This window comes from Colias eurytheme, chromosome 16 (assembly GCF_061535395.1).
Source record: "Colias eurytheme isolate Ceu_HAF_F1 chromosome 16, ilColEury1 Martin Lab GWU primary, whole genome shotgun sequence".
NCBI lineage: Eukaryota > Metazoa > Arthropoda > Insecta > Lepidoptera > Pieridae > Colias > Colias eurytheme.
The window spans coordinates 8,387,981-8,413,478 of NC_142995.1; the positions used below are offsets into that span (position 1 = coordinate 8,387,981).

A 25,498-nucleotide genomic window follows, 5' to 3' on the forward strand; every position below is an offset into this window, starting at 1 on the left:
GCCATCCTGTTACAAATGACTCGAAATTTTGTGTCAGTATCTCCCGGTCTAATAGGTCTTCTAGCGCCATGCTTTAAAATATCATGCTTACAATGGCTATATCACAATAATTATAGGCAGTGTAACAAGAATACCTTTCGTGATTAGTCTGTAAGGCAATCAATCCATCAACCAATTGACCAATCAATCAATCAATCAGTAAATGCTTCAAAGATCAAAAGATCGAACAAACACTATATCAACCAAAGGAATCCTAAACATGTGTTTCTACAAATACCTAAGTAAGCAATTTAAGTGTGCATATTTAACAAAAGTAATACGTTAAGAATTAAGATTTAATCTGTAGATTTTCTCTAGTTGAACTTAAATTTCGGTTCAAGATGTGAAAATATTGTAAAATTTTAAGTTTGTTATTCATAATAATATCACATAATATAAACAAAGAATAAAACAAAAATTATCTATATTTCTATGAAGGTCATAAAAGATGCTTCATTTCCGATCAAATAATTCAAGTCATTCATAATTCCCGAGTGCATTCCAACTTTTTAATAACAGGTAAAGTAACGTATTAAAAATTAAAATCCTTACGTGATCCACGCACGTTTCACATGACGTATAGCCTAGTAAGTAAACTCTTATTTCTTCCTTAAAATAAGGCAAAAATAAATTCAATTCAGCGAGCGTCACGATTTATAGTATGATTTTACAATACATAATCAACGTTCTTACAATATACTAACTCGTAGTATAGTTGTTCGTATTAAAACCATACTAACGTTAACACCTATCAATGGCTTCTTTACTTCCTTAAACAATGAACATTCTATTTGTTAAAAGCAACACAAACATTCAAAATACTGTCAATCATTTCATAAGCATCGATCTACACTATTTAGTATTCTGTGCTTGAACATTACAAAGATTAATCAATAATTTGGAAAATCCAAAAGTGCACGCCTCATAATTTTTTTTAATAAATATTTATTAATTATTATTTTTGTTTATTTAATAACAATTAAACCACATCGAATCAGACCCTGAAAAATGAAAGGGTTCTATTCCTGAGCATACTCAAGCGTAAGAGAAAAAAAAAGACTCGATTAGTAAAGTATTTCGGTCGCTATCGTGTTAACAAGAAAAAGGATCCGCACATACAGACACACGGACGTCCAAGACAGAACTTTTTTAAACTGTTTTTTAACTAGTTTAAATAACAAAAATGACATCAAAAATATCATGAACGTTAAAAATAGTGTTTTTTCTTAATATGTGTGTGTATGTATTATCTTACAAGTGCAATGTATGATACATAAAGACATTTTAAGTTTGAAAAATCTGATGTTTTGCGCGAAGTGACAGTAGTACCCACCTCAACGCTTCGCTTATGAGGCGTGCAATAGTAAAGGAAGTAGGTACCTACTACACATTTAAAACACAAACATTATACAGATTAATGATTGTACGCGACGAAACATCACATCATTAGAATAAAGCTCAACATGAGGATATTAATATGTACTAAAAGGGAATTGCAATTGCGACTGTGACGCCTCGACATTTTGCGACAAAACAACGACTTCCCGTTTGATGTTTTATTTTGACTTATGGCTTGTCAAGAGATTTTCTTGAGCGCGTATTATGTCAAAGAGAATTATATTCGTTCTAGAAATGTAATAAGAGCTGTTTCTGTTTAATATTCCATTTAAATCAACTTGATACTTCAGAATACAGCTTCGAAACGTAGGTACGTTATATTCATTGTTAGATTTGAGACATATCGTAGTTCGTAGTAACTATTTAGTAATCTGTGGCACTACGATCAAACTCGAAGTGTAGCCCTCTATGTTTATAAATATTGAGATTACAATCACAATATATTTCTAACTCACATATCGGGCATACAAAACTAATCACGCCAGGTCAAACTACCCACCAACCAAAACATCTCTATCCATGAAGCATATCATTAATAATCCTAATGCACAATACTGATAACGTTAAGATGATCGATCACCAACAATAAGATAAATGGCCAGGTCGTTGACATCCCACCGGCGCCTACGCACGCGTGTTTATCTAACATTCAATGGGATAATGCTTACGGTTGCTGTTTGCCTCTTGCATCGCTCGCGCGGTACGTGAGATTTACTGAATAACGTAATTAAATACTTGAGGAATTCCTGGTTAGGTAGCTTCAATGGTTATTAACAAGAAGAATAGTTTCAATAGGGATACTTGATGCATAGTTTAAATATTCAAAAGTGCATTACGAGAATAATAGTGAACAAATGTCTAAATGAAACATACTATGAGAATTTATGTTATACCAACGTTCGTGTTGTAATTATATCCCCTGATAATCATCTAAAATAAAAACTGCAATACAATAAGCAACCATGCAACTACATTGCACTACAAATGTAACTTTATACAATTAAATCTATTTAAAAAAACACATATGAATAGAAAACGTATTAACAACGGTGTAATAATAATCACCATTCATCAACCGAGCGCTGATTTTAGACCGTTAATAATGACGGTAGTTGCAATTTATTTGCACGAGCGCCGAGCGCGTCAAACCGCACTACGCGGCGGACCGTGGTTGACGTGACATATGTTATTTGTAAACACGGGACTGAGATGTGACTGGCGCGACTGTAAACGTCAAAATTGAATAATAAGATGAAGCGTCTCGTGCGATAGAATTTAAATTTAGAAACGATGGTTTGTATGAATAATTTTGACCGTTTTTTAACGCATTGGTAACATGACAGTTATTAGTATTAGGTGGTGACATTATTAAAATCGATTTGAATTTTAGATCCTCAGAAACTCGTTAAATCATCTCGTTTCATCGTTCAAAAAATACGCTAAAACTCATGAAAATAGAAAATTGCCGCAAAAAAAAAACAGATAGAATCTAAAGAAAGCCAGGTTTATGACCTAATTTCATATAATTAAATCTTTAACATATCTTATTTTACGTGATAAGTAGTATTTATCGATTCAAAGAAATTTCATGTTGTATAGATAAATAATGGGTTTGGACAAAAATTGGATTATTATCAGCTTATCAGGTGGAGTAGGTAATACCCACATATCTACTTGTGTATTACCTTCACTTTATCATTACAGGTAAAGCTTTAGTGATTTTCTGGAATTTCACATATCAACCATAAAATGATCACAAAGTGTATACGAAAATGTATCTTAAACTTTTTGTTTGTTTAATTATTCTTAATTTAACAACCTAACAATTTCCGACAGACTTATCTTTAAACCCCTGTATTTTTCACGCAAAAAAAAAACGCAGCGTTCCCGTACAACCTTAACGCCGTATGTTTCCACCGCGGCAATGGTGTGAGCCACCCAGACACTAAAACGTCTCATAAAAGTACTCCGCAGTAAATATAGAGTGAGATTTAAATAAATGCACCTTGTCCGCGGATTTATAAACTCGTTAGTTTAGGTAGGGTTGGCACATACCGTTGGAGACGTAAATTAATACTTTTTCTTGTTTTATGGGTATATTTTAGGATGTCTCGAATGTCCTTAACCTTCAAACTGATGGGATATAGGTACTTCATAAAACTCAGGAATTACGATTTCTGTGTGTATGCAAAATATAAATAAAAAGCTTCAACAATTTGAATAATAATTATTCGTGCATCATTATCTTGTTTATTTTACTATTTTCGAGTAGCTCTATTATTTTATTTTTAACGTTAAAAATAATGCTAGGTATTCATTTAATGGATTTCTATATGAACGATAATTTGTTATTTAAATCCTAGAAAAAGGTTTTTACGTGGAACTTAGGACGTTAATGTCGAAATGCATTCATATTAGGTAACTGTTAGGAGTACAAAGGTTCATGTATTCATTAAATTATTTAAACCAATTATTCAAACACAACTAACACAAGACAACGTAAATTATTGCTGTAAAATCAAACAAGAAACTAATAAAATGTATCAATAAATTAATAACATTTACGTAGTGTAGAAATTCAATTTGCGACCGCACAAGGCTATAACTAATCCATCTCAGTAATTGCTGATTAGTATTCAGCGGAAGTCAGCATTACTGTCCGCGACACGTTATTTAAGAGCTGATAAGAGCGGGTACCGTTTGCTGGGAAATTAGTGGAAAATATACTACCTACTTTATTATTAAAATTACAATTTATATCTTGTTATTAACAGGTCTATTTCCTAGTAGCTCATTAGTTATTAGTCGTTGATTATGTTTGTTGTATAGTTTTTTACTATATAACGGTTATTTTAGAGCCAAAATAGTTTTCTTACGTTATATTTATTATTTTTATTAAAATTCTTGGAAAATTTATCAATAAAAAAGCATCAATGATTGAGCATTCCACGATCCTTAATTTATTATTTGTTAAAAGCACAAATTCATCCTAAAACCATTTTCCACCCGAAACAAATTAGTACATACATAGTACCTCCATATATGTTTAATCATAGATTGAACATTCTAGAACACATTCAAATCCCACTAGAAAATTGGAGCGTTCCCTCTGTTCGAATAGATCGATGTCATTCCATCGACGCCTATCACAAAGGTGACATAACATCACGATTTATTGATGCAGCAATGTAACACTATCCTTACAAATATGATCCAATCCCGAGATCTGGACCAGCATAAGTGACACTAATTAAATAATTGCTTCGGTCAATAGAATTATGCACAGCGGCCACATGACAGTTGTTCATATCTGGCCTATATTTAGGCTAGCTATTGTAAATTATAGTAACGGTAATGCATGGCTACTAGACGGGAATACATGGGACTGTATTATGACTAGGTACTTCCAGACAGATTACGCCGTGAATTGAACTGACTGGCAAATTCATATTATGATCGCAACAACCAGCAACGGTTATATTTCTGCCCCCCTAGTCAAGTGGCTTTCTGTTAGCGTAGCGTTCAATAGAATAGACTACGAATGTATGAGATTGACGTAAGCTGTAGATAAACGTATCTACAGCCACTTGACTAGGGGTGCAGGGCTATTAATTTATACATACTTGCTTTAAGCTAATTTTACGTGAGAAGCTCCCTTTTGACGACATTCATTTTCCCCTTACAAAACTCGTATTGACGTACTCAATGCGTAAATAAGGCCACTGAAGAAGTATGTACATACATAGACATCACTTTATCAATCGTTACATAACGAAGAAGTAAGTACCTATGATAAATTTTGAGGTTCCTTACAATATTGAACACAGACGCATTAAAAAAAGATCAGTTAGTTTTTTGTTATACGATTAATAATTCGAAATTCGAAAAAACATTTTTATGTAAATATTTTCGATACTTCTTTATATTAAAAAGTCCACTTTCCACTTCAATTTCCCTATAACAATTTACTATCATTTTTTTACGTTTCAATAAAACTTGAATAGAATAACGAGCCCATAGACAACTTACCGCAAAATGTATACATCGTAAAAGTTAATCCCACAATAACCCGGTTATTTTTATATCTCAACTTACTGATTTGTGGTTAGCTGGAAGATAATATACTCCTTACACTATTATTAAAGAATAGACAATAATACTGACGTTGTTTTAGCTCTATATTGCGAAGCCTGTGAAGCAAATAAGTCTCAATCATATTTTATACTAGCTTTTATATTTTATACTAGTAGGTAATACATTAAAATAGCCACACTCAAATATAGGCTAAGCCTTACAAACATGCATACGAACGTTTTGCGAAAATATTTGCATTTGCTGCATACATTAGAACTAACTCACACGGAAAGTGGGTTATGACTTATGAGTTGTGTAATATGTTACTGAATTATGTAGATAATTATTTAAAGTAGGTACTTGTTTCTAATTAAGCATGAAATTATTTATCTAAACATCGCGTCGTTCCGATGATACAAGGACAAACATCCTTTTTGATAAATATTCAAGTTACCTGAAAAAAATATTTACTAAATTGAAATGAAACTTATTATTTACTAGAGGTCCGCGCCGGCTTCGCCCGTGGCACATATTTCGCAATAAAAGGTAGCCTATGTCCTTTCTGGGGTATCAAAATATCTCCATACCAAATTTCATGCAAATTGGTTCAGTAGTTTAGGCGTGATTGAGTAACAGACAGACAGACAGAGTTACTTTCGCATTTATAATATTAGTATGGATTGAGGCTTATACTAGTAAACAATTAAACATTTAACTAGGTACCTAACTATATTCTTATTAACTTCAAAATATTTAAATAAATATTCTTATTTTATATAGTTTCAACGAGATCGTTTGAGCTATAAGGTTATAGACCGGGAGATACTGACACAAAATTTCGAGTCATTTGTAACAGGATGGCGGTTCTACAGGGTTCTTAGTATGCAATGACAAAAAGAAAAATGATGGCGTGAACGCTGGTACCGGCGGCTTAGTCGCGTGGGCGTTAGTCGAACTCGTCGGAAAATAGCGAAAGTCAAACGATTTGTAACAGTATGGCACTTATTTTTCCTGTAAGTTTGAGGATCAACGAATATAAATACAAAATTTCAAAGATCTAGGTGTTGGAAATCTTCACTTATATAAATTAATAATAAATTTATTTTTCAAGTATGACAGCACTTTTTCCCCCTACTAGAAGTATGGCAAATATAATAATGGTCACATTTTATCAAATACTCTCCAAAAAGCCAAATGCAATACTGGTACAAAAAGATAGGCGAAATAAAAAAATTTTGCAGATTTTCGGCGGTATGGCGACCATTTGGAATCGTCCGAAAATTATGGCATGGCGATTTTCGTAAATGGCTGCACGGCGATGGTTACCTGTGCAAAAGTTAGCTTGGTACAAATGGTTGAATAATTGTTTTTTTTAAATCAACACATTCGCGTCGGTATGGCGGGCTGTAAGTCATACCGGAAAAGTATGGCATGACACTACCGCCTACTTCTTTTTTATGGGCTATCGGTAAATTCTAAAATTTTTGTGTTACAAATCGTTTGACTTTCGCTATTTTTCCGACGAGTTCGACTAACGCCCACGCGACTAACCCACCGGTACCAGCGTTCACACCATCATTTTTCTTTTTGTCATTGCGTACTAAGACCCCTGTAGAACCGCCATCCTGTTACAAATGACTCGAAATTTTGTGTCAGTATCTCCCGGTCTATTATGAAATGTTCGAAAATAATAGAAAACAAAAAGAAAAGGTACTCTGATTTAAAACTTTCTATAATACCTACTTGCATATTTATTGAATTTTATTGTTTCATTGATTAGGTATTTATATTGCTAATATGTACCTAATTGAACTTACAAATTCCATTGCGCCAATTTCATGTTTCATATGAGTAATGACTAATGTGCTAATGATCATGACGTGTATGTTTTTTTCTGTAAGTAATTGTTAACTCAAAAAAATAAAATACCTGGCCAATACGTATTATTATTAAAACTATATGTAGCAACGACACACAGACACCCGGCTACAAGCGAAAACATCCGACCGCACCACAACTCCATAGCGCATCTCTGTCCGCCCAACGAAACCTGTATTGGTTAGAGTAAGAAAACACGTTCACATCGGCTATCGACCCGAACGCGTCAATGCGGGGGGACGCGCATGCTATCTCTCTCTCCCGCATCGCAGCAGTATAGCTAGTAGCACTGCCGTGTTGGCATCCGCTTGCCGCGTTTATTCCACGTGTTTTTATTGTTTATGTGCAGTTAATCGAGATTTAAGTTTGTTAATTAAAGAAACAAGATGGTTCGCTATTGTGCCGTGTCGGGTTGCTCAGAAAGCACCAAGTCAAATAAAAATCGTAGGTTTTTTCGATTCCCACTTGACGAGATAAGGTTAGTATCATGTTAGTATAATATGTTTTCCTGTAATGTGAATGATTAGATTCGATACCGAAACGTTTTAAATGTGTATCAATATTATATCCGAACTTGACCTTTATAGAGCGATGTTAACCCCGTTCGGATGTTCGCGATGCATGACTTTGTAATGGCGTATTTAATATTATAATTATCGAACGACTTTTTGTTCATACCACAGATTGAATATGCGAATGACAATAATTATTAAATATGTACAAACAAAAAATAAGTTTAAATTATTTAACAAGTTTTACTACTAGGTAAAGGATTTTTTTTTAATATTTTACAGCAGTAATAAGCTAGTATAACACATATCTTTTCCATTTATAATAATATCTATAGATAAGCATAAATTATATCGATTTTAATTATTTTAAATATTTTAGGTGCAAGAAATGGATTAAAGCAGTAGGCCGACTGGATTTAGATAAAAAAACAGCTGCTACGCTAAATTCAGGCTACTTTGTGTGTGATCTTCATTTTTCCCAGTCAGCCTGTCCAAAAAAATACTTAAAACCAAATGCAATCCCTACCTTATTTCTTCCACAAGGTCCCGAAGTACCTGGAACATCAAAGTGCACTCAAACAGAATGTGAAATGTTATGTTCTAATTCGGAAAAAGAGGTAACACCTCGGGAAAGACAGCTAGATGTGAAAGTGGAAAAAAAAGCAAAAAAACGAAAATTGACTGAGACCGATATGCCTCCGCTACTACAAAAAATTATTGATGCACAACTTACAAGACCCCATCCGCAAAGCAATAGATATAATCAAGAATACAAAATGCTTGCCCTGAATATATACTTTGCGAGTCCAGTTACGTATAGACTTCTCTCCGAAATTCTCTGCTTGCCAAATGTAAAAACTCTACAGAAATATATAACATTCAGTATCAGCACAAAATTCGATGGCAATGTTATCAGATGGTTGGAAGCGAAGGTTCGTAACTTGTCGCAAACCGCAAAATATTGTACGATTTGTGTAGAAGAAGTGCCACTGCAAAGAAATCTCAATTTCCATTTAAACAAGGATAAAATTGTAGGTCTTTGTGAAATAAACGAAAAACAAAAAAGAGAAATATCAGAAAAGGCTTTTGTAGTTATGGCACGAGGTATATTTTCTATCTGGAAACAGCCTCTGGCATTTTGTTTTTTGGGTCAAAATGAAAACAATACAGAACTCCATACGTGGTTGGATAATATAATGGTTAAGATGATTGACATTGGATTCAATGTGTGTGCCTTTGTATCCAATCAGAGTAAAATTTGTATGAATATAGCTGCACAAAAATCGGTTACTCCTGATCAACCATTCTTTAATATAAATGGTAGAAGGATATATTATATCTTTGATGTTCCGGATATGATGATATCACTGCGAAACAGTTTAATTACCAACGATTTCGCTTATGACGATGAGGGAAATAAAATGGTCGCTTCTTGGTTTGACATTGACAATATGTTTTTAATAGAAAAGAACAAAAAATATAAATTGTCATATAAAATAACTAAATCGCACATTAGGCCAAATAGTTTCGAAAAATTAGACGTCAAATATGCAATACAAGTTTTGAGTAGAACAGTTGCAGTGACGATCAATAATTTAATTGAAATGGGAAAGTTAAAAAAGAAGTGCATAGGAACTACAAAATTTGTCGAAATAATTAATGATACCTTTGATATTCTGAATTCTTATAAAGCATACATCGAAACAGATACTTTAGAAAAAGCCCGATTTCTCTTTTTTCAACTCAAAGTATACAACCGTGATTTTGGTACAGACCTAACTGATACAATGAACTTTATCAAAGGTTTTTTAATAAGTATGAAAGCAATAACTTGTCTTGCAGTTGATTTGAGGAGTAAGGGTCACGATAAATTAAGCACAAGAAGACTTAATTTAGAACCACTATCAAACTTATTCCAAAAAAAACAGCACGGGAGGATCTATAAACGTACAGCATATCAATTTCATGGATATTTTAATAATACTTTCAAGGTAAATATAGTTAAACTATCTAAAGATAACTCTGCAGAACATTTAAACCAGTTATTGACGAGCTTGGAAGAAATTCAAAAAACAGAAAATTGTTCTACAGAATCATTCGGCAAATGTTTGCAGCTGGGCACAAATGATTATAAATTTGAACTTCCCGAAGAGAATATAATATCTGCTGTTTCCTCATATTTACTTAAAAAGTGTTATGAGCAGCACATCGATTGTGATATTTTTACAAAATACATCAAAATACACGAACAAATTGTTAATGACTTTATGAATCCACCAGAGGATTTTAAGCAGTATGTAAAAGAAATAGACAGTATTTGTGAAGATCATTTTAATAATTGTGATTTTTATCGAATTGGCAGTGATCTTTTATCAAAAATTACTGACACTACATTTGAATTGCCATGTCCGTGTTTTCCTTTAGAATTCTTGAAAAAATTGTTTGTCAGGTTGCGGATTTACAATGTAGTACATCATAACAATCAACTTCTTAGAGACACATCATTTAAAAGTAAATATATAATTATACCTCATTTCCAAAGTGACGACATAAAACAAGAATATGATATTGATATAGTGGAACATTTTTAAAATATTAAACATTGTATATTCAAAATTCTTAGATCAGATTGTAAGATTGTTGTGTTGTTACAATATATATGTATTGATTTATAATAATAAAAAAGATATAAAATATTAATTTTATTATTTTTTATCTATATGAAAAAATAACACCCAACCATTCATTTATTTCATTTATTTTAATCACTAGCTTTATCGCCAGCGGCTTCGCCCGCGTAGTCAAAGAAAACCGTCCATAATTCCTGTTCCTGTGGGATTTCTGGGATAAAACCTATTATATTATGTCCTTCCTCAGGTCTCGAGCTTTCTCTGTAGCAAATTTGGAGTAAATCCATTCATTATTTTTTGAGTTTAGCCAGGACATACATACAGACAAACAGACAAAAATCCTAAAACTATATTTTTGGCTTCGATATCCATTACAGATCACCCCCCAAGTATTCTTTAAAAAAAATTCAATGTAAAGTTTTGACTTTCCTATGATTTTATTATACATATGTATTTTTGCGTTATGTATACGATAACACAAAATCTTCTAGTTACTATTAGCATAAATGTATTATAACTATACCTACTCATATTTAACTTTTCAGTGTTTGAGATATCACTGTTAATTTCATACCATTGTATTAAAAATTGAAACTTAAAAATGTATTAATATGAAAAAAGCTTAAAAGTAATTTTTATTTTGGCATCTGTAATGAATAATCACATAAATTCTTTGCATATTTTGTTTGAAATGTTATAAGTTATAACAATAAAACATCTCGTTTAGACATCACTGCACACAGATATAAAATTGAGTATTCAAATGAACACATCATTTATTTTAAACCGCATTACAAGGTTACCTTATTACTATAGTAACAGCTGCAATAGTTTAATGCTACGCGCCGTCAAATATAAAGGCCTTTCAAATACGAAGGATAAAATAATATTGATTCCTTGCACCATAATATTTTGAGTATTTTAAAGTACCTAGTTAACGTGTTATCCATTCAAAATTATTCGCACCTATAAATAAATTTAATTTGAAATAGTACCAAATAAATTACCTACCAAAATCAAACCATTAAAAAACCAGATGGCGCAGGACGCTCAACAAAGTTACTCACATCAAAGAAGTGCGGCCGCAGTCTGCCTATCGTGTACTTGGCCACGTCGGTAGTGAGCTGCTGGCAGGCACAGCCGAAGAGGAACACCCCCACCACTCGGTAGGTCTCCCAGACCCAGGCGGGTATCTCGCAACCGAGGATGATACGAGACCGGCCGCCTTTGTAGTCGCGCAGCCTGATCCATTCGGTTAGGCACATCTGTGAACAAATGAATGGAATTAATAGCTGTAATAATACCACTAGTCAGTTATGTATGTGTAAGTGTATAACATTATTTAGTGGGTATGCTTTTTCATTAATAATGTGCGAGGGTGTGTAGCGTGGAATGTGTTAGTAATTAACCAATAGTATGGCTTCAAACGTTAAACGCTTCTAACTAAATTAAGCGATATGATTGTTTTTTTACAAGCACATTCATCGCTATACATCCTTGCACATTATTGGTGGAAAAGCACCTTTAAGAGTAATCTTTGCTAATATCGCGATGCTGATTAGCTGCCTTCGAACGGAGGAGTCATGACTGAGATTTTCTAATTTTGGCCACCAGTCAATGCTAGTTTTTATTTACTGATATTATTTTTCATAGTATGGCAGGAGTACCTGGTCCGATACATTTTCAACTAGATTTCCGCCCGCGGCCTCGCCTCCTTTTTCAAAGAAAAATCCGCATTGTTCTGGGGATTTCCGGGATAAAAAGTGCCTAATTAAGCAACCGGCTAGGTAGTACATTTGCGTGAAAAAGGGACAAAAATCCATCCTCACAAACTTTCGCATTTATTAATATTATAGTATGATTAATATTTCCCTTACTTTAATTGTTAATTCACATGTGTCACACCAAAAACACAGCAAAGCTTTCAAAAATATAAACAATCGTATTATCGTTTGTCCTTTAAATGAACCTCGCATTGCCAATTACATATTGAGTCGAGGTTTTTGGTCACGTTCACGCTTTAAATTTAAAAGTTTGAAAGTTCAATGTTGCTGAGTGACTGGTGTGCAAGATTCAGTGTCAAATGATAGGCTTTTTTATTCACTTATTTAATTACATATTATATAGTTACGATATACCTACTTGGCGCAAATCTCTAATCTCAATTCTTTTATTTCATAGTGACTGCTATTTTTTAAAGGCAATAATTTACTTACTTGCATAATTATTCATCTCTGGTTCTTGCAGAATTCTCTAATGACTAATCTATAATGTTGTCACTTAAGAAATTACCATGAATATTATCGAAAGTTATGATCATTCAAGGAACTTATAGCTAAAACCGGGGAAAAAAGAAAGTGCTCCAAATAATGTAATATTTAATCCTCTTATTGCATAGAGTTATTAATGAAATAAAAAAATGTATGCGTGTACTAGAGTACACACGTAAGAAGTGAAACTTCTTTATGACCTTAAAAATGTCACGAGTATGGCGTAACGCAAAAATGTCACGCGTACGGCGTTAACGCAAAAATGTTACACTAAATTTTTGTCCAACCCCGATAAAGAAGTTTCACTTCAAAAAACAGTAGCTAGTCCATTAGGTTTAATTAAAACTGAATGACCTTGATGCTTGAACTCGGCAAGGTCGTTTCGCGCAAAATCATATTATGCAATAATACGCCCACTTTTTATGATAATGTTAGATTTATTATAATTTATAATACACTAGCGGTCCGCCCCGGCTTCGCCCGTGGTACATATTTACGTTTTCTCTACATAAAAACCATCCTCGTACTTCAAGGAATATAATAAAAAAAGAATTATCGAAATCGGTTCAGCCGTTCTCGAGTTATGCGCTTACCAACACATTTTGCGATTCATTTTTATATATAAGAAGATAAAGATTAGGCGCTATCAAAAATAACTGTTTGATGCGATATAATAATATTATATAGGTTTATGTTTGTAATATTTTTTAATTCTTCCGAGAAAAGTATGTTATGCCATCTACAATTAGTGACTTGTGGTAATCTAGACTAAGGTTCTTCTATTTCACGGGTATGTACTTAATAGAAAAAAAAACACGATCAAATTTAATTTACATAATTTATTATATTTTTATCACTTAATACACAGTTTCTTTTTTTATTGCTAATTAAGATAAATAAATCTACCTATGTTGAATAGCGGAATCAATGCGTGCGTGAACAGTTAAATGCGTGTTTTATCATTTATGGGAAAAGTTAAATCGTATCACAAACTCGTATTTACAATTTACATAAATTAGTAACAAAATTACCTTTAAAATAAATTCAGATCAACTAACAACATGAAAATCTATATTTCGATTTTCGATACTAAATAGAGCGATACTGGCAGTGCTAAAGGCCTCTGATTTCTGAATGAAGATCGCGGGATCAAGAGTAGATGTAGATGTACACAAATTGCATTTTAATTTCAATGTATAATAAAAAATACATTACATTATTACATATGTCGGTATAGTACGAAATAAAAATATACACATATTGAGAAAATATACACATTATACTACGTATTACGATAAATCCACACAACAGAACCCTAGTTTTTGAAGAGTTTAATAGCAAGCCTAGTTGAATATTTAAGTTTGAGTTCATACGTTCTACGCATGATCATACAGAACGGCCATTTTTTACCCCGTTCCACATATCTGAATCACGCGACACGTCAATCACTTTACATATCCTATAAGCATACAATTACCATAGTATATATACTATTACTGTGTATAAAGAAGAAACCCATAAGCAAATGGTAACAAAAACTGCTACGCCCTCATTGTGATGTATGCTGCTATTGAATCTGCTCAATTGTGAATCGAACACACGTACGTTTGATGAGATATCCGTTTCATTTGCATTTTTGTGCTTATGGTGTGTTAGAATCACGAATGATTGTGAATTGATATAGTCAAAACCTTAGGTGTGTTTGGAAGGCCCTAGTGTAAAATCGATACATTCTTAGCCTTAAACAAAACAAACATTTCAATTGAATTTGATATTTTTGTTTTATAGCATTCAAATGCTTTCTAAATATAATTTTTTAGAGAATAAAAAAAAATCGATCACGAGTCAGGAATCGAACCCGCGTCTTCCACCTACAAAATATTTTAAATTTCAATTACTTATACTTACATATTATATTAAAATTCAACTTCAACTCTTTGTCCGTATGTAAAAACTAAAACTACACGGAATAGACCTTCCACGGATTTTCCGATAAATGTGTAATTAGTTGCGAAAAACATATTTCACAGTATTCGTGAATCATTTCCTTTCTAGTATTTTCATTGAAAATAAATTTTATCGGATTTTATCAGTGTAATGGATATATGTACCTGCCTACTAAATACTAATCGATGTTTTAACACTAACTCCAGTAAATTACGGAATATCGCCAGCTTTATTATTCATCAGACAAAAATGTAAAACCGAGAATGTTACGTTTTTTAAATTATAACATCAATTTTTTGTATTTATTATGTTTCTTAATATACATTATGCACTTAATAACAATGACGCATATATGCACTTGGAATTAAAAATGTATTTTCTAAGCGCAAATATCTTGTACTATATGGACTATATGCAAATCCACCTCATTACAGCAATTTAAATACACAAATGGAAACTGCATTTATTAACTTTGCAATTAAAATGAGCCTCGTACATAATTGTCAATTGTTACTTAACTATCCGTACGTGTTGATCGAGATAATATGGCCTTTGTGTACTCGGTTTCTTAATTAATAATACATAATAACATCTGCTCTGAAACGCTCTGTAAAAATGCTTATACTATTACTTTTCTCCTTCGAATTATCTACCTGTATACAGAGTATGTACGTGTACACTGTACGTGTAAACAGGCAAAGAATCGGATAATTGAATTTCTCCTATAATAGAATAATATAAATTTACCTAAAAAATCTAGAAATGGTCAATTATTTTTCTTCGTTGTAATTTACAGTACTACGATGACAGATGTGTTACATAAATCTGAAAAAAACAAGAAATTGGCGAATATCTATATCCAACTAGATGAACAACGCACCTTCGTTTGCTCTAAGCTCCGTGTAGATTTCAGCTGATGTAAAACCGGGAACTATTGCTTTTAAACATCAGCGTGTGTGTTCCAATACAATATTCTTACATTCAAGCCACTATTAAATCCCAATAATCTAGAATATGGTCGCCTCACACTCATATCCTTAATGTCTCTACTATCTTTACGGTCGCATTTTATTGCCGCTTCAAGCGTCCATTTGGAAAGAAGGATTATCATTCTTGGGAGGTATCTACAAAACATAGTATAAACACAACAAGTAAGTTATCTTCGAACGAAGGTACGCAACGTTTTGCATGTAAGTGCCCCCCGTTCATGTACGTACGATAAAACGCCGCACGGCTCGGTTACTTCTCATGGACCTTTCTCATGAAGGCCGCGCCCGCCGTTTAGGTACCGTGAGCTCATAAACGCCGGGAGTTGTCCTACTTGTTCTCTTTATACTATGTACATAATTTGGATTTCGTGCTTTTTCCCAAATGAGACACGAACATAGTTGAGATACAGATAAGATGTTTTGTTACGAAAGCTCACATAGATGCGCTAGTTGGAAGATTTACGAGCGAGATTTCTGTAATCTGTTCTAAAGCCGTTATTTCCTCATGTTTGCGTACATTTTGAAAGATATTAGGATGGATTTTAATCGCGTTTTAAGTCCGTTTCGAAGATGTATCAACAGGTGTGGTCTGAGTCAGTTATGTTTAGATTTATCGGTTTCTTTATGGTCAGATTTAGTAAGATTTATCCACAGATTTATCTGTAAGCTTAAAATTGTTTGACTTTCTTCGAGAATGTAGAAAGGGTGTTATTTATTTAATGATAATGCTATTGTACTTCCTCATACAGTTCAATAGTTAACACCAATTATTCGAAGTTGTGTATTTATACACGAACTTTTCTATCATATTCAAATTTCTATATCTACAGGTTTAGAACGAAGTATCAATAAAATGTTCAAAGTCGCGTCCGAAACACTTGCCTCCACATTCCGAACACGTAATATGTTGTCACATCTGACACTGCGCATAAAACATCACCACGCATACATTGCGTCATTAACATTGCAAATTAAAGGCCGCCCGTCATAAAACGATCAATGGACTTGCAACAAATCAATAAAACGGTACGCGATAAGAGCATACGATCGCTTGGTTTATTTATAGAGATCTACGTAGTGGAGATATAGGACCCGCATTTACGCTAAATTTAGTTCCGACAATGACACTATTAACAAGTTTCCGACTGTTTCGATCGCGTCCTTGATTTTCGTCCTAATTGTTGGTACATTTTAATTCGGTTGGCGTACAGGGTGTTGTATTTCTGGCGTCTTTTTAGATTACTACTTAGCAATGTGACGGAACACAGTAACGTTCAAGGTAAAATTTAGCATTGTTTATATATGTATATAGAATTAATAACAAGTTATATGTACTTAAATTAATATTGCTGACAAAAACGATGGTTAATAATAATCTGCCAACTACAATTTAATTACGGTCCCAATTCGATTCAAATCTTTATGTATTTTATTCGACGATTTTCGATCTAACAGCACCTATATATGCAATTAAACCACAATCTAACAAAAAACATTTTACACCTACGATAAAATAAACAAACATTACAGCACGAAACTAGTCTAATAGCCGATAATGTGAACAAACTAAGTTTTTGGGCGCTATCGAAGTTACCATGGGCTGTGGGCATGACAAGCGCGTTAATGGAAAACAAATAATGTAATGGTGCGTCTAGACGATCCCACTGGCATGAGGAGGGACCAACTGGCATGAGGAGTAGGCTTGAACTATTTTGAAACATTTGGTTATACTGTACGAATTCGAAGGCTTTGCAGTATTGATTAGTACGGCTTTGTTTGGGTAGAATATCATTCCGGTTTGCTCAAATTATTTTAATACTATGGCGATTTGTAAGAGTTATCAAGGAGGAATAAGTATATTATACGAAATATTAGCAAATCTACGGATAGAATTTCATACGAATTGTTCGAGCAATAATAATTTAGGCCTCTATTGCAACATGTATCAACTCTATAATCTATATTCTTTCTACTCAAAACATACCCAAAACAAATATTTCATCAAACAACTTTTATAAGCACCTAGGTGGTAAACTAGATAGATAGATAGATAATTCTTTATTGCACACACACAAGATTTACATAAAACACAGAAAAAAACAGAGACAAGTATGTACAAATGGCGGCCTTATCGCTATGCAGCGATCTCTTCCAGACTACCATTAATTTGAACAGGGAAACACATTTAAAAGAGGTGGATGAGCAGAAATTATTGCGTTGGGAAAAATAAATTTTATTACGTAGGTATACTTATAGCATGAATTAGGTACATTAAACTACCTGATAGATCTTATATATAAAATTCTCGTGTCACAATGTTAGTCTGCATACTCCTCCGAAACGGGTGGACCGATTCTCATGACATTTTCTGTGCATATCGGGTAAGTCTGAGAATCGGCCAACATCTATTTTTCATAATATGTACCACGGGCGAAGCCGGGGCGGACCGCTAGTCACTTATAAACATATTAAAACATAAGCATTGGTAATCATTACAATTGAATTATGCGAGTAATAATGTTCCTACAATACAATTTATTACCAATAATTAATTAACATTGTTGAGGATGAACTTAGAAATCAATGTCATCATTTATTAGTCTACAAAATGATTAATTTCAATCACATGGAGGCAAGTCGCCAGCGAGGTATTGTTTTATGCGAATACTTAGAGTAATAGTAGTATAATATGATTAACTATCTTGAGTTCGCGGCTTCACTCGTATGGTAAACGGGTACCTAGACGTTCATGTGTTGATTTAGAGTCAAGAGTCTAGACTATAATTTACCAGTAGCTAAAAGTATATCAGATAATGTTTAACCTGATTGAAAGCGTCGAAAAGTTACTATTTAGTAAGACCTTTAGAAATTAACTTTATACGAGTAACTCACGTTTTAAAGCCCGTTTATTACACGCCTTATTTAATTCAAAAGGTTAGAATTTGTATGTGTGTGTGATACACACACAACCATACACAAGAAAACATACAACACATTAATGAACCGTTGTATAAAAAATAGCGCAACTCCATTGCGGTAGTAATTACTAATTACTAATTACACAAACAAATCATAACCAACAATTATGCTAACATTACACACGCCGTTTCGCACGTGTCTCTAAGGTCAGCGGCTCTTGTGTTTACTTTTAGATAATTATACGCTTGTTACGATAAAAACATCTCACTGTCTTCAAATCAGTGTAACTTACGAAATATTTACACTTGAAAATAAAACAAATTTCAGAAAAAAGATAACATTTATTTGCTTAGCGCACACAATACTTATCTATCATCATAAAATCGTTCAAAACTAAATATTTTTTTATTTTTGTTTACTTTTAAAAACTAACCTTCATATAACACTCGCTAACCACTGAACAAAGACAAAAATACATTGTTTATTCCATTCAGTCCATAAACAAACTATCAAAACATTCCATGTAAATAAACGCACCATCAAACAAAAATATTGAAAACAACACCAATGTGAATACAAAATACTTGGCATTTCGCCAATGTTCTGACATTATACTCGGTCAAGGATATCAGTTTACGTGATATTTAAATGTATGAGAAATGAGTAGGAAAAAATTATTTTGTACGAAGTAATAAGGCAATAATAATTAATTTGTTGAAAATTGTTCAGAGAAAAACGCAGTCTTTCCACATTTACGCAAAAGTTGTTTAAATGTTTCAAAACTGTGATGAAATGTTTAGATAAATTACATAGTGAGTCAGATCACAGGTGTCGATTAGTGTAAACATCGATTGTTATGATAACATATCAATATAGTTACAATAAATAATAATATGATTAATATGTAAGTACAAATTTTCAACGTAACAGTTTTGATCTAATATATGCACATTGCACAGATAACATCAGTTCTAAAGTATTGTCTAACATAAACAAAAGAATCCCCAAACTAATTCATAATTAACAAAATAATCACATAACAAAACCAAAACAGTTGAATTGGCTCATTCCATATCAATTCAAAATTATTTCGCACTACAATATCCCCGTCTCTCTGACAGACACAATAGCAAACGTAACTCGACAAGAAATGCATTAATCGAATGATAATTCTGCAATTACGATTATAAACAACCTCAGATCACGCATCGAAAACTGGGACATCCATGGAGCATTGGAAAGTTATATCCATTTATATCTGTACCATCGATTTGAATCAGTGGACTGAATGTGGTAAGTATATAGTTTAGTAAATAATATATATTATAATTTTCGATAGTTGAGAATTAATATTGACCTACCTACCTCATATATTTATGTTCGTTGCTATACTGAGATATTGCAGTACACATTTATTATTTGACTAGCTGTTCCCCGCGGTTTCACCCGCAATTCTCCGCTCCTGACGGTATTAGCGTGATGATATATAAATTATATAGTCTATACATCATCACGCTAAGATTTATTTTTTAGATACATAGCACATTTAGCCTTCTATATAAGGATATAATAGGCGATAAATAGGCTAGGTATCTAACAATGAAAAAAATTTTCAAATAGAACAGGTATTTCCTGAGATTAACGCGTTCTACCAAACGAAATCTTCAGCTTTATAATATTAGTCTAGATAATGTAGATTCTCAATCTAATAAGTGTTTAACTGTTTCATATTTACCACTACAAATTAATCTTATTTTTGTGCCACAGTTCAAAAAGGTCATTATAAAATTTAAACGACCGATACCGCTATGAGAAAAAATAATTCAACCGCCATTGATGGGCAGATATTCGTCATGTTACTAATCCGACAGAATTTAATTAACTCAACCGTCAGACTATTTAATTTGACCAATTAGTATAATATTTCATACCTTTTGGTTTAGTTTGTTAAAACTCTTATGAAATAATAGATTTACCTGTTTAAATACCATTACTTATTGTATTTTAAAAAGCTAAGATTTGTATCGCGGTTAAAATCATGAAATTTGTTTGCTTTCTGTTATTAAAGTGTCTACTTCAATCTTGAGTTTGATAAATATAACATTCCGCATTGTTATCTATATAAAACAAACAATCTTATATATAAAAATGAATCGCAAAATGTGTTGGTAAGCGCATAACTCGAGAACGGCTGAAACGATTTCGATAATTCTTTTTTTATTATATTCCTTTAAGTACGAGGATGGTTCTTATGTAGAGAAAACGTAAACATGTACCACGGGCGAAGCCGGGGCGGACCGCTAGTAATTAATAAATACAACTTCTGTATGTTTTAAGAAGACGCGCAAATAACGACCACATTTCCAACGCAAAACAAAACACTATTTTTACCATAAAATAAAAAGAAAACATATTTTATATCCAGAGTCGTAAAACAAAATCGTGTTATGATTAATGACTTATAAACTTTAAATCCCAATTTTATCACAGCCGCGATTGAAGTTTATTTTTGTCCGTCCATTCATACCTCTGAAACCGCTATCCTCATTCGGTATACGATGATTTATTAATTTCCTGACACTGTGATTAAGAGCAATAAAAGTTTATAGTAACACTTACAAGGGAATACTATGATAGCTATTTTTTCTAAGTACACACGCATGATTATAATAACGTACCAACTATAACCAACATAACGCTTTTATACAAAGATGTTTATATCAGTTTTATAGTAACGATGTACCTATTTAGGATTAAATTAAAAATCTTCTTCCGTATTATTTTTGGTTTTAGTCAGACGATGTACGTGATGTTATAAATTTAATTCCAAATCGCGGTAGACTTTGTAAAAAAAGTTCAAATAAAGATATATACTTCAAAATTTTGAAGTCGTTGTAGCGAACAGAAATTCATACATTCATGCATGATGCATGAATTTTCTTTGTCTGTTACTGTTTTTTTTTAACAAAAGAGGTACGACGACGTTGAAACGTCAAGCTTAGACGTCAAGTAATATTACATAAATAGTTATTATTAAAATATTATCTATACTTCTATACTAATATTATAAAGAGGAAAGGTTTTGTATGTATGTATGTAGGTATGGTTTTCACGCATAAACTACTAGACCGATTTTGATGAAATTTGGCACAGATAATCTTTAGACCCTGAGAAAGAACATAGGCTACCTTTTATTGCGAAATATGTACCACTGGCGAAGCCGGGGCGGACCGCTAGTTAACCATATTTTAACGAGCTACTATTCGTTACTATTTTGGACGTAACAAGGTTTTTATGATATTCTCAAACCAGTAAAAAGAGCGTAAAACCTTAACTCGCAACTACCATCTTAACGGTCGCTTCAGATTTTTCGTAGGTAATAAAAATTCAATGCAGTTAAGATATTCATCTTATGATGAACATATTAAAAATAACACAGTAGCTATATCTGTTTGCTTTACGGTAAGCATCAACATTGATAATAATTGTTTTTTAACAACATTTTATTAGAAAAACTAGAAGCCCAAGAACTTTTCTTGGTTGATTGATATTTAAAATACATATTATTTATAACGAATAAAAATATAACCGTTTACAACTTCAAGTATTATCTAATTCAAATAGTCTAATTCAAAACTAAATTTTCCAATAATCACACATGCCGAAGCCATACATTTTCAACACCTTTCGCAGTAAATAAAGAAATGACACACATCAAAGGTTTCCTATTGTTATGCTTTCCACGGAATTAATCCATACTAATATTATAAATGCGAAAGTAACTCTGTCTGTCTGTCTGTTACTCAATCACGCCTAAACTACTGAACCAATTTTCATGAAATTTGGTATGGAGATATTTTGATACCCGATAAAGGACATAGGCTACTTTTTATCCCGGAAATCCCACGGTAACGGGAACTTTTCGAGATTTTCTTTGATTGCGCGGGCGAAGCCGCGGGCGGAAACCTAGTATTATAATATTCTATTTTACTAGAACCGTATTAATATGTTATTAAATTAATTAGTTAGTAAAATCAAACATTAATTAGTTCCTTTGTTCTCTTCACATTCAAATTTAATTAATAAATTAACATTTTCAAGCATAAACACATTCATCTTCGTTTTATAAAAACAAGAGTGTATGCCGACTGCCGAGCTCACGTGTCAGAAGTGAAACTTCTTTGCCAAGACTCAAAGATACCAAAATCGTCGCACGACATGACGTGACGGTATTGCCATGACGCGGCCTTGAAATTTTACTCTCAACGCGCCTAAAGAAGTTTCACTTCAAAAATGTGTTTATAAAATATACATAATAAATAATAATAACACCATGAATGGCACAACTGGACGGACGAGCAAACATTCTTCAAGGCGGAGTACTGTCAACGAGAGAAGTCCTTAAATAGTTTTTATGTAAATTAAGGGACAAGTCTTCGTTGCTGTATTTATTATTTATTTATTTATTTACGGCATACGCCAAACCATACATATATATAAAACTTAATTCTAAACTTATCACTATGTCCTTAGTTCTAGGTTAGTTCTGCTTTATTTTTGACGTGAGAATAACTGGAGTATATATAAGATAATGATATGATTTTTTTTCAAGCCACACAAAGAATATTATAATGAAATTATTAAAATTTAAAATTAAGTAATTTAATTACAACCTGACTGTACTTGCCTATCAAATTAACCGGCGGATATTTAGATGTCACGTTTGATATGTTCTATCTACGTAGTCGTTGATGATGGATAAAAAATATATTTACTTTATTATCCCGGCTTTATGGTGAAACTCGTCACTTATTACGTACTATGAATATGAGTTATTACTTATTACTTATTTGGTAACAAAATTATTTTTGGGAAAATTAATCTTTAGAATATTTACTTCTATATAACCGATATAACTAAAATGACTAATCTATAAACTAATAAACTGAATGTACCAATTTATTTTTCTGAAGTGTGTTGTTGTGTGAACTAGATAAATTAACATTAAAAATTAAACGACAATAAGTAATAGGTACCTTTAAATTTAATTATTTAATTAAAGATCACATTATTTATCACGATACTCTTATAACCATGGTCATGGAAAAAATAATATCTCAAGGAAATACATACTGTCCATTCATAAATTTCATTCACTATCTTACCTTGTACATACTCACAAATAGTTTGTCTTTTACTTATTTGTCGAGACGTATTTACAAGAAAGTTTAGAACCAATATGTAAGTTTAGCAAAAGGCGACAATAACTAATGGCCGCTCAAACATTGTCGAACGGTCAATATTGTATAGTGGACGCTAACTCTAGGAAATATAACATTTCACACTTGGATATGTATGGGAATTAAGGGAGATTGTGACGTTTGAATAGTCAAAAATGTATAAATAAAGAAATAAAGTGTTTCTTTAGATTTTAGGACGTCAAGGAAGGATTGGGTTAAAATAACATAAATTGAAACTTAAAAAACTAGCTACGCCTCGGGATTTCTCAAAAATAGCAAAAATATTTAAGCGACCTGTCGATATTAACTCTCTAATTATAAATCTCATAAAATAACATTTAATTATTGAATAATTATAGGCTTTCTTTACCTCAACGTCCGCGTCCACACTCTATCATTTTAATTTCGACCGCTGTATTTTTTGTTCTTGAATACCTATGACTTTTTTGGAGTAAAAGCTGCCCAATCGCCACCCACTTCAAAATTCCTATCAATAAAATTTTACTCGAAATATAGGTAATTAACTAGGTATTTGAAAAAGTTTCATTAACAGCAATATGGTCAATGTAAAGAATGCGCATAATATCCACGTTTGATTTTCAAATTTCAATAATTGTTCTACAATCCAACACATCACAAAATTCTCTACCTACATGTACATATTTTTCTATACATATTTATTCGAAAAGGCCGCCTGTTTGTCCAGTGTTAAACGTATTTGATCGTTCGTCTGTAAATCGTTTTCAAATGCTTATAAATAAAAAATAATTTGGAAAATCCAAAAGTGCACGCCTCATAATTTTTTTTTAATAAATATTTATTAATTATTATTTTTGTTTATTTAATAACAATTAAACCACATCGAATCAGACCCTGAAAAATGAAAGGGTTCTATTCCTGAGCATACTCAAGCGTAAGAGAAAAAAAAAGACTCGATTAGTAAAGTATTTCGGTCGCTATCGTGTTAACAAGAAAAAGGATCCGCACATACAGACACACGGACGTCCAAGACAGAACTTTTTTAAACTGTTTTTTAACTAGTTTAAATAACAAAAATGACATCAAAAATATCATGAATGTTAAAAATAGTGTTTTTTCTTAATATGTGTGTGTATGTATTATCTTACAAGTGCAATGTATGATACATAAAGACATTTTAAGTTTGAAAAATCAGATGTTTTGCGCGAAGTGACAGTAGTACCCACCTCAACGCTTCGCTTATGAGGCGTGCAAAAATCACTTACCGTAAACACAGGTAAACCAAGTCCAATAATATATAGCATCACATTAGTAACCGTGGAGTCTTTATACGGGTGCTTGAGGGACTCATCGTCGCAGAAGAAGCCGCGCTCGTACGGCGTGCCCCACAGGTAGAACACGAGGATCAGGAAGCCGACTGTAACAAGCGTAACTTTGTTGTAGGGTGTAAGTTTGAAAGACGGATGGCAAATAAAATTAAGATTAATAAATAATAATAGTAGTAGTACAGTGAGCAAAATAGGTTTATCTATTTATTGGATACAATGGTTCATATAATTCTTAACTGGGATTTTGTAACATAGTTGTAAGTTGTAACTACCAAAAATGCTAACTGAATAACGA

At 32.5% G+C, this 25,498-nt stretch overlaps 1 protein-coding gene across 1 annotated transcript in view; it reads right to left on the reverse strand.

Moving 5' to 3' along the window:
- Positions 1-25,498, reverse strand: part of LOC149901970 (putative phosphatidate phosphatase) — an 87,897-nt gene that overhangs the window by 29,121 nt on the left and 33,278 nt on the right. The window contains exons 2-3 of the mRNA XM_090110826.1: positions 25,141-25,292; positions 11,599-11,796 (exon numbers count right to left, since the gene is read on the reverse strand). Of these exons, the coding sequence (XP_089966952.1) occupies positions 11,599-11,796; positions 25,141-25,292 (350 nt within the window). The remainder of the gene's footprint in view (positions 1-11,598; positions 11,797-25,140; positions 25,293-25,498) is intronic.